The sequence below is a fragment of the Hippopotamus amphibius genome, chromosome 7 (genome assembly GCF_030028045.1).
Source record: "Hippopotamus amphibius kiboko isolate mHipAmp2 chromosome 7, mHipAmp2.hap2, whole genome shotgun sequence".
Classification (NCBI taxonomy): domain Eukaryota; kingdom Metazoa; phylum Chordata; class Mammalia; order Artiodactyla; family Hippopotamidae; genus Hippopotamus; species Hippopotamus amphibius.
The window spans coordinates 95,034,390-95,046,097 of record NC_080192.1 but is presented as its reverse complement, the minus strand read 5'-3'; the positions used below and the strand labels follow the sequence as shown (position 1 = coordinate 95,046,097).

At 44.8% G+C, this 11,708-nt stretch overlaps 1 protein-coding gene across 1 annotated transcript in view; it reads right to left on the bottom strand.

Moving 5' to 3' along the window:
* Positions 1-5,308: 5,308 nt before the first annotated feature.
* The window catches only part of LOC130856475 (basic salivary proline-rich protein 3-like), a 123,074-nt gene continuing 116,674 nt past the window's right edge, over positions 5,309-11,708 (bottom strand). Inside the window, exon 6 of the mRNA XM_057740837.1 lies at positions 5,309-5,407. Within this exon, the coding sequence (XP_057596820.1) occupies positions 5,384-5,407 (24 nt within the window). The 3' untranslated portion in view covers positions 5,309-5,383. The remainder of the gene's footprint in view (positions 5,408-11,708) is intronic.

Below are 11,708 nucleotides of genomic sequence, written 5' to 3'. Positions count from 1 at the left end.
TCCTTCAAAGTACTTATTGCGGTTAGAAATTAAGATTTATGTTTGCTTGTTCTTTAGGGATGAATCTCAGCCCACATTGAGCTGCTCTAGAAAAAAAAATGAGTTTATTTTTCTATAATGAAGTCATTTAGGCCCTAAATTTTAGGGGGAAAAAAAAAAAGGCAGGGAAAAAAGAACAGAGGGCCCAGAGCTGAGTGCAGATAGACTGACACATTTATGGGTCGCACAGAAGAGGAAGCTGACAAAAGCAGCCAAGGAGCTAGGAAGAAACAGAGTCTGGGATGCAGAGGGAGACAAGGAATCAGGGTGTGTCACTGTATCAAATTCTGATAAGTCAAGTATGATGGAAAGGCTGAAGTGATGGTTGGATTTACACCATGGTGGGCACGGGGTGCTTTGTAACAGCAGTTTGGGTGTGGACAGAAGGCAAGTTGCAGTGAGTAAAGGAACACATGGAAAGGAGGAATGATAAATAATACACAAAGACTGTTGTTCCAAGAAGTCTTACTGTTGGGGGGGAGAAAACTAGGGCAGTGGCTAGAAGGGTATGGGGGGTTAAAGGAGGGTAGCTTTCGGCGATGCTGAAGTACATCCATGTGTAGATGCAGACAATGGGTTGAGGGGGGATGGGAAGAAATAACAACAGAAGAAATTAGAGATGAATAAAGAAAGAGGAAGGGAGAGAGGAGGTAGGAAAGTGGTGACTCACAGAGAATGGAGCCGAGAAGCCTTTGAAGGCCACGGCCAGAGCAGCCCCAGCCACGCCCACGGGGCAGCGAGGTGATGCCAGCTGCTGCTCGTGGAGGGGGATGCCATCGCTGGCTAAGCGATTAGTCAGTCTGTCGGCAGCCAGACCCTGGCCCCTGGCCAGCCACATATTAGGAGCAGAGTAACGAGTCTTCTGGCAGGCGTCGTTGAAGAGGAAGGACGGTGTGAGTGAGCGCTGAGCAAGCGGGAGGGCAGCCAGGACCGGCTTCAGAAGGAGCAAACTCGGCGGGAGCCTGCAGGGGAAGGGCTAAGAGATGCCGCCCCCGCACCTCCTTTGTTTTTCTCGCCTACACAGCTGCAACCAAAGGGATGAGGGTGCAAGTTCTCACTGCTCTTACCACCTCTCAGTTCTGCCGCTCCAGGGAGTCTGGCCCTGCAGCCACAAGAGCAGATGGGCACCGCTCCCGGCTGCCCGGGAAGACGAGCCAGGGAGCTGCGGCAGCCCCATGCTGACCTCACCTTCCTGGTGGAGAGTCCGAAGCACAGAGACAGGGGTGGTCCTGGATGCCCGGTGGGAGGCCCTGGCTGAGCCCCAGAACCACACAGAGGAGCAGACCTGGGCTCCTGGCCGAGCCTGGAGAGGGCATCTGCTACAACACACAAAACCATTCAGTGTCCTCACTCGCCTTAGCCGGTGCTTTTCAAACATTAATATGCAAGAGAATTACCAGGGGATTGTGTTAAAATGCAAATTCTGAGTCCACAGAGCTGGGGCGGGGCCTGAGAGTCAGCGCTTCTAACAAGTTCCAGGGTGAGGCTGACCCTGCGGCTGCTCTGACCGCACTCTGAATAGCAAGGCTTGAGAGGCCTGATGATTAGGACCTCCTCTTCCACTGAAATCAAATCAGCTCACACGCTCGCACAGACCCTTCACACCAGGTGGAAGTCACATAGATGCTGGAGGCTATTCCTTGCGGTTTGACCCCCCTGGGATAGTGACATGGTTATTTTCAAATTGTTGCCCTTCCCCTAACTCCACCCCAGAAGGTCTCAGAATTGAGAGCCCATCAGAATCACCTGGGACACCTGCTAAAAATACAGACACCCTGCCCCCTTTCTCAACTCCAGAGGACCAGCTTCAATAGGCATGGGGCAGGGTGCAGGAATACACATTTTTATCAAGTTCCCCAGATGTTTCTGATCCAGGTATTTTCATTGAACATACCTAGAAACACTAAATACAAACATTCAGGTTCATGGTTTCCCAGAAATACGTGTACTGAAGTCTGAAAATCTGAAGACTTGAAGGAATAAAGATATGAACTGAGGAAGGTCAGGTGCTGAGGTTGGTATTTTTGCTCAGGGGACCCTTGCAAGCCTTCTCTCAAATCACCCTAGAGTGATTACCGTGACCGCAAGCTCGACTGATCCTGCCTTTCAGTGGACCAGTTGCTGCCCCGCAGGAAGGTTAGAGCTATTTTTCAAGCATTGGTGATGGATTTGCAGTGGCTGATCAGGTTCCCCAGGGGACCAGGGACACGTCCTTACCAGTCGTTCTGTTCTCCCCTTGGTGAGAGGGTTCCGGGTCTTTCAAACACTTTCAAGTCATAGGACAAATCTTTCTCCTGCTAATGGAGCAGGCGGGAATCTTATTCCATTATCTAGGGACCTGAGAACTGTCACATTAATTTGCTTTATTTACATCTGATTCTAAGTCTCTGGTCCCTTGGGCTGGCAGGAAATTTGAGCTCAGTCATTATTGGAGATCTTAATACCTTTAGGGTGGTGTGAAAATCCAAAAACAACCCTCAGATGTTTAGCTCATGCTGGTCCCCTTTCAAGGTGCCTTCAAAGCAATGACTTTAATCAGAACTGTTGCTCTGTACTTGGATCTTTGTGGAGGCTGGGAACGCCACGCTTAGGTCCTAGCCTCCTAGGTGCCCTGTTCAGCATTTCCCTCTGGAAATCCTGCTACTTTTCCTGGACTCTGTGAGACAGTAGGCCTGGGGTCAACATAACCTTTAGGCCCTCTTGGCCCATCACCTTCCCAGTCTTGGGGAATCTCCCAACTCTGTCTCCCTGCTTCTGCCTTGTTTTCCTCCCTACTTTGCATAAACTCAGAGAAGCTCAGTCTTTTGAAAAACAAAAACCAGAAAAAGAGGTTGTCTGTAATATAAGCCATTTTTGAATGAGTGTAAAATTTTCAAAATATTAAAAGCATGACTCTCATGTAAATATGAAATGAACACATGTCAAAGACTGCATTCAACTCCAATTTATGACAGAACTGGTAAGACATTAAATCTGGTCCAAAGAGCACTTGAGAATCTCGTATCTGTATAGGGGGTGGGCCAAAAGCTTCATTCAGTTTTTTCCATAAGATGGCTCTAGTAGCATTTAGTTGTCTTTAACTTCATTCAAAACAGTTTTGTTAGACTGTATGTGACAGCTGTCATATCAGTGTGCATTTAAAAAAAGACACCAAAATTGGTGAATTTTTGTGTAGCCATTTTAATATTGAAGATGGAAGAAAAAAGCAACATTTTCAGCATATTATGCTTTATTATTTCAAGAAAGGTAAAAACACAACTGAAATGAACCAAAAGATTTGTGAAGTGTATGGAGAAGGTGCTGCGACTGGTCAAACATGTCAAAAGTGGTTTGAGACGTTTCATGCTGGAGACTTCTCACTGGACGATGCTCCATGGTTGGGCAGGGCAGTTGAAGTTGAGAGTGATCAGATCGAAACAATAATTCAGAACAATCAACGTTATACCACACGGGAGACAGCCGACATACTCAACATATCCAAATCAAGCATTGAAAAGTATTTGCACCAGCTTGGTTATGTGAATCGCTTTGATGTTTGGGTTCCACATAAGTTAAGTGAAAAAACATTCTTGATCATATTTCCCCATGTGATTCTCTACTGAAATGTAATGAAAATGTTCCATTTTTAAAACAAATTGTGACAGGTGATGAAAAGTGAATACTATACAACAATGTGGAATGGAAGAGATCATGGGTCAAGCAAAATAGACCACCACCAACCACACCAAAGGCCAGTCTTCACCCAAAGAAGGTGATGTTGTGTATATGGTGGGATTGGAAGGTAGTCCTCTATTATGAGCTCCTTCTGGAAAACCAAACAATTAATTCCAATGAGTACTGCTCCCAATTAGGCCAACTGAAAGCTGCACTAGACGAAAAGTGTCCGGAATTAGTCAACAGAAAACGCATAATCTTCCATTGGGGTAACACAAGACCTCATGTTCTTTAAACACCAGGCAAAAACTGTTCCAGCTTGGCTGGGAAGTTCTGATTCATCAGCCATATTCACCAGTCATTGCACCTTTGAACTTCCATTTATTTCCATTTTTACAAAATTCTCTTAATGGAAAAAATTTCAATTCCCTGAAAGACTGTAAGAGGCATCTGGAGCAGTTCTTTACTCAAAAAGATAAAAAGTTTTGGGAAGATGGAATTATGAAGTTGCCTGAAAAACGGCAGAAGGTAGCAGAACAAAAGGGTGTATATGCTGTTCAATAAAGTTTTTGGTGAAAATGAAAAATGTGTCCTTTATTTTTACTTAAAAAGCTGAAGGCACTTTTTGGCCAATCCAATACAACTTAGTAAATTGCTGGGTTAGATACGAAACTGATTAATGTTCAATGGGGCCAAAAGCCATGATTTGGGGGGCTATCTGTTCTGCTGGACAGAAATTGTGTCTCTACCCAATAAAAATCTAAAAAATAAAATAAAATAAAATAAAAATCTATAAGTTAACCTCACCCCTACAGAGTTGCAAAATTGCCTTAGTAATTAGAAAGTCAAGTCCAGCACTGCATTTAACATCTAGTACTACTCTCTCTTGCCTATTTCCAAGTTTTGGAAAATTTTTCTGCCAGAAGGAAACTCAAGCTACCTCCTTGGAATTTGGGAGGAAAAAAATAGCAAGAACAAACCTCAAAATAATATCTCAATGATCCCATCACAGAAACATATGACCTCCATTAATATGACCCCTTTCTTATGCTAACAAAGTATCTATATCTTTACAGGGTCTCACCAAAGGAGCCCCCCACTTCCTATAAGGGGGTAAGGATGAGAAGGACACAAAACCTCTTCCTGTACCATATTAAACATTCCAGTGGAGATTCAACCCTCTATCCTGTCCCTGAAGCACATTCACAGATCCTTCTGAACATTGCTTGAAAATCCACAAAAACAGAGAACAGAGGGAAAATCCTGATCTCATTAATGTGAGATGTTAGCCCCCTGTTCCACTGTCAAAATCTGCACTCTTACCACAGCTGGCTGTCTGCCCAAAGTTTCCCTAAGGCACAAGAAGAGAGTTGGATACATTGTGACAAATCACCCCTGTGGCTGCACAGTGTTACACAGAGGGGAGCAACCAGAGAAATGCACCTGTAGGGAGAACTCTCCTTCCTTAATTCAACTGCAATGGTCTCTCCCAATTCCCCAGGTCTCACTTTGTGCATTTGGGCCACAAAGAAGACCCACTTCCTGTGAGCAGACAAGTGTTTGCCTCCTTAGTTCTTGGGTTGAGCCTTTGAGTCTCCACAGCTGTGCTGTTCCCCTTCCCTTCTTGCTCTGCCCCATCTTTTCTTTGTTTCATATGCAACTCGTCAGCAAGTCAGTCTTAGAGCAGGAGTCAGTGCAGCCTCTGGCAGGGATCCTGAGTGGGAGATCAGAGAGACCGTGAGAAAAATGTCAAGCACGGCTCTGACCGGATGTGTCCCAAGATGGGAGGAAGGTGGGTCTCACATAAGACAAACTGTTATTCAGCTCAGTCTTTTGGATTTGGAAGCCAAATTTACACACAGAGTTTAGGGAAGTGAGTTAAACCCTAAACCTCTAAAATACTTAGCTGGCCAGATTCCCTAGTGGATTTTCACTCTGAAATACTGCTTTATCCCTCTAGATTTATGCTTCTGAAATGTTAGCATGCACCACAATCACCTGGATGGCTTCTTAAAACAGAATCCTGAACGCCCCCCTCAGAGTTTCCCATTCAGTGACCCATGAACTTGCATTTTTAACAAATTCTCAGGTGCTGGTGCTGCTTCTGCTCCAAGGAACGCACTTTGAGAATCACTTCTCTAGACCAATGCTTCTCAAACTTTAATATATACAAGAATCCTCCAGAAAATCTCCTTCAAAGGCAGATTCTGAGTCAGTAAGTCTGGGATGAGTTTCTGCCTTTCTAGCAAGTTCCCAGATGATGTCTATACTGCTGGTCTTCAGACCACACTTTGAGAGGCAAGTTTTTAAGGCAGTGGTTCTCAACCCTGGCATATTAGAAACATCTGGAGGGGTCTTGAAAAATCCCCATGCACAGGCAACACAACCAATGAAGTCAGAATTCCCGGGAGTGAGGTCCAGGTATCAACAGTTTTAAAAGCTCCACAGATGAATGCAATGTGCAGCCAAGATTAAAGACCATTGTTTTAGAACAGTGGTTCCCAACACTACTGCATATTTTAAATGTATGGGAAACTTTTGCAAAATACCTGTTCTTTTTTTTTTCCTGATGCTTTATTTTTTTTGTTTGATTTTTGGTTTTTTGTTTTGTTTTTAAAATAAGCTTTTTATTTTAAGCTAGTCTTTGATTTACAAAAAAGTTGCAAAGATAGTACAGAAAGTTCTCATGTACACAGCACTCAGTTTCCTCTGTTGTTAAGATCTTATATTAGTGTGGAACATTTGTCACAACAGGTGTCACAACTAATACTGATACGTTATTACTAACTGAAGTCCATACATTTTTCAGATTTACTTAGTTTTAACCTAATATCATTTTTCTATTCTAGAATCCCATCTGGGGCACCACATTATATTTGTATTTCTTTTCTTTATTTTGCAAAATACCTATTCTTGAGTCACATGCCTAATAACTTTCCAACTGTTCTCCCCAATCTGTTATCCAAATAAACATCAACACACACACACACACACACCCCTTTAAAATCTTCAATAGCTTCTCCTTCTCTTTAGGCTAAAAACAAAAGTCAGAGAGTCAGAATTTCTGGACATGGGAACTGGGGTCTTCATATTAAAAAATACCCCCAGTGATTCACATGTGCAGCCAGGATTGAGAGCTGCTCTAGACAGTCTCTAATCACATTCTCCCTGGTCTTTAACCTTTGCCCACCCGGGCACGCAGAAAGCTGCCCTGGGCAGCAGCCTCTGCTTGCTGACCTCTCCCACTTGCCTGCGTAGCCTGCGATTCCCCACTTTGATCGCTCTCAGTTTGACCCTCTGCATTTGTTCTTTGCCTCCCTAGAGCTGCTTTGCGGCCCCTCCATGTTTTCCTAAACATAGGCCTCTCCTCTCTGGGTTCTGACCTTGCTCCACAATCTCCCACATCTTGACTTGGATTTTGGTTCTGCACACTCCCTTCTTGGCATCAGCTTCCCCTCCATCCCCCAATACTGGCTGCCTGCTTAGCCTCCTAGCCTCAAGGTCAAGCATGCAGACTTTCTGCAAATATTGACCACAGGCCTCCAAGGTGCCAGGCACTGTGCTGGGCAGGAGCTGCCTTATGAACCAGAGCAGACCCAGTCACTGCCTTTGGGGAACTTCACATTCCGGTGTGGGAGACAGTGATCGGACACATGTAAAATTGCTACAGTACGACGTGCTGGGGAGGAGAGGGCACAGTGCCATGGATGTCTATTACAGAGAAGCCTTGTCTGAGGAGCAATATTTAAGCTAAAAATAAGGGAGCAGCGGGAATCACCTAGGTGAAGAGGAGAGGAAGACGGAGGACGAAGGGGCGGCATGAGCAAAGTCTGGGCTGTGGGAAGGAACGTGGCATATTGGGGACGAAAGGCCTACGTGGCTGTTGCAGAGGGAGAGGGGGTGTGAAGTGGTGTTAGACATTCTATAACCTGTGTGGCACCCACTCTCTGGCCAAGGTTCAGCACACAGCAGCCACCAACCCTGATGTGGCAGTCATTTGGTAACTGGCTCTGGTGGGCCACGCTCTGCACAGCTGTGCATGTTATATGCCCTGGTTATGTGCAGAGTAAAACAGAATGTTTCTTTTCCCTCTTCCTATCTCCTTTCCCTGGGGCTTTTTCCCCTTTTCTAGGGAAATGGGACAAATCTACTGACTAGAGCAGGAAGAGATAGGTACCATGGTTTACTTTAATTGGCCAGGCACAGGCTCGACAACCAGAATATTCAAAACAGTCCTTTATTTTAGATTCAAGTTGTACATCTTCTAATTCATATGCTGTCCACAGGGGTTGGATGTCTGGGAGGAACTCCTCTATCCCATTCAGTTTTCCCCCACATCCTCAGCCACTGGAGTGCTCCCAAACATCTTAGCTTTTGGAGGCCAGCCCCATCTCCTTCAGCCCCTGGAGAACAACAACAACAACAGACTTCCCTTTGGATCCTCATTTACAATAGAGTGTTCTAGGAAGAGGTGACTAATCACAGTGAAGAAGCGATTGTCCCAAAGGACTCTATGATTCAGCAAGGAACTCCAGAGCTTCTTACCTATGGGGTATATTCCCAAAGAACAGAGGCAGGTCCTTGAGTGCCAAGAATAGATAGGAACCAGCCCTTACACTAGACCCAATGAGAATAGCTGAAGTCAAGGGAAGGAAGACGCTAACAGAAATAACTGTAATTAAAGGCAGAAAAAAATGATGTGTTAAAAGAAAGCTCAACTTGATAAAGACTACCTACAAAACCCTACAGCTAACATCAGGCTTAACGGTGAGAAGTAGACACCTTCCACTACGATCAGCTACAAGGCAAGGATGGCCTCTCTTACCACTGCTTTTCAACATCATACTGGAAGTCCCTGTAAATGCAATAATGTAAGAAAAGAAAAGGTATACAGATTGGGGAGGAAGATATAAAACTGTCTTTGTTCACAGGTGACAAGAGCACCCATGTAGAAAATCCAAAGAATGGACCCCAAAATTCCTGGACCTAACAAGTAATTATAGCAAGTTTGCAGGATACAAAGCTAATATATAAAATTCAATTGTTTTCCTATATATGAACAATGAGCAAGTAGAATTTGAAGTTACAAACAATACCATTTACATTAGTACCCCCCAAAAGATATACTTACGTATAAACCTCATGAAATGCACACAAGATCTATACACAAAACTCGATGAATGAAATCAAACAACTAAATAAATGGAGAAATATTCTATGCTCATGGATAGAAGACTCAATATTGTCACTACGTCAGTCCTTCCCAATTCGATCTATAGACTCAGTGTAATCCTAACAAGAGCCTTGCAGAGAAAGGCAGCCTACAGAGAGAATGGAGAAGATAAGCAGAGTAAAGAAGAGATTAGGAGAATCATGACTTCAGAGAGAGAGAGAGAGAGAGTATCAATATGTCTACTTTCTAAACTGACACTCCTAGGAGATTTCCCCTCTTTCTTTATAATGCCAGTTTTTTTAGTTCCTTTAAGTGTGTTTCAGTATCTTGTAACCAGAGTTTTCAGTCAAAACAAATAGAAATCAGAGCTTCAGAAATGACCGCAATAACATAAGCCCAGAGGAAAACCTAAAGAAGGCTATGAAGACTAAAGGTAAAAGAAATCACACAGCACTTGCAGCAGGTTTTGCCTGTCCTTACTGAAGGACTGTTTAAATTACTCGGTTTCCAGAAATGTACATTTAGTCAAAGAATTTCAGAGAGTAACAAACAAAGTCTGAGGAGATACTGCATGCCTGGGACCCTGTGTACCACTCCAATTTACAGCTGACCTGCAGAGAGATTTGATCATCTCAGATTACAATGGAAGTTTAATAACCAAGGTGAGAAAACTGCCCAGTAGTAACGGCTCTCAATCCTCACAACCTCTTATTAATGATGTAATGATGTACTTTTCAATGGTTCTTCTGCTATGCAATCATTCTTTCTTTTCTGTAGTTACCCATCCATCCATTGATTCTACAGCCATTCATGTAGCACCTACTAAGTAACAGGCATTGGAAATGCCAAGACAAATAAGACATACTCTCTGTCCTCAAGGGCAGTGAGTACTGTTCATTCATAGAACTTTTACACGTGTAATTATATGTATTTGTAGGTTCTTTGTTTAACCTCTCTCTTCCCCACTATGTCAGTTTTATAAGGGCAGGAATCATGTCTTTTTTTGTTCATGCTTGTAATCTAGCATCTGGCAGAGTTCCTGGCACACAATGGGCACTTGATGCATATTTGATGAACAAATAATGAATAAAGGGCTTTCAGTCTATTCAAGACTTAGAATTGTCTTTCTTCTGTTTTTATCCGACACTTATTATATCCTACTACCTAAAAGGAGAATTTATAGGAGAATCAGGGAATAATACATTTTGAGAGCTAGGTGACTAATGTCCCACAGTGTGTGAAAATTGCAAGCTCTGTGACAGGTGCCTGAGCTAACAACCTGGTAATAATCCTCCCTTGTAATGAGGATCCTTGGCATCTAGGGGCTCTTCTTTTCTTGGTAGCTCTCAGATGAAAACTGCTCAGGAGAGAGGGTTCGTAGAATGCAGCTAATCCTTTGACCTTGGGGAAATGGACTGTGGAAAGCAGAAGTGGATGTGAGAAATACCCGTCTCTAAACTGGCAGGAGGAGGGAGCAGAGAGGACAAGGGATTGCTTGCACAGCTGTGCAGGTGGCCCCCTCCACAAGGTACCCAGCCAGGAGGTAAGTAGGGGCTGAAATCTAACCAAGCTCTTCTCCCTGATGATGAACGCTGGCAAAAGCTTGTGTCAAAGGGGCCCCAAGGAGGAGGTAGGCCAGTGAGGAATCCTCACGTTCTTAGGAAGACTGACCCGAACGAAGGAGGGTGTGGAAGGAACCCGCACTGAGCGTTCAATCAGAAAGCAGAGAGGTGGAGTGCTGCCCACGCTGACGGCCTCACGCTGTGACCCACTGGTTGCCTCCCACGCACCCACCCCCTTATAGTCACTCCAGCACCTCCAGTTCTCAGATTGGTAAGGGCTGTCTCCTAGTAAGAGCAGCGAGATTTGTAAGAGGACATCTAAAACCAAAACCGTCAGTAAGAAGAAAGGAGCCACCCCATTTCCCTGCAGGGGAAGGGGGACGGGATGGCCGACAGTGGGGCTGCTAGGCTGCCGGCCCAGGTCTGTGTCCTGGCTGGAAGCATAAGGCCTCCTTTCTCCAAACATGGATAGGCTCTATCGACACGGGAAAGAACTCATGTACACAGCCTAAAAGAAAAACGGTTTAGTACCAAATAGCTTTTTAAAAAAAAAAAAAATTACCCACATCCACCCTTATTCTGCTCTTTAAGATACATGGAAGCTCCAGGGCTATTTCTAGCTTGACATGCAGGGGTGCTGATGAGCAGTGAGGTTTCTGCAGCTGACTACTGATAGGCCCAAGCTGTTACCACCCCGCAGAGGTGCTAGGGACAGGCAGCTTAACTGCACATGGCCAGCACATGGTGGGTGGGCGGGAGGACGTCTGGCTGCTTCTGGGGGGAGGCGGGGATGCAAGCAGCTCTGAAACTGCATTTTGGGAGCAGTATGCTGAAGACATTGTAGTTCTATGTGCCTCCAACACCACCTTCCTTCCAGAAAGAAGGAATGAAAACTCTAGGGATATCAGTGCAGCTTCTGTGATTGTTTCTCTTGTTTCCAATCTGGAATGTCATTGCAAAAGGCCAAGATGCAATTCTTTTCCCTGATGCAGAATGAATAATCTTAAAGTGGTCAAATCTTAAGGAATTTTTTCGGGGCTTCCTAGGTGGCGCAGTGGTTGAGAATCCACCTGCCAATGCAGGGGACACGGGTTTGATCCCTGCTCCAGGAAGATCCCACATGCCGCAGAGCAACTAAGCCCGTGTGCCACAACTACTGAGCCTGAGCTTTAGAGCCCGTGAGCCACAACTACTGAGCCCATGTGCTGCAACTCCTAAAGCCCATGTGCCTAGAACCCGTGCTCCGCAACAAGAGAAGCCACGGCAATGAGGAGCCTGTG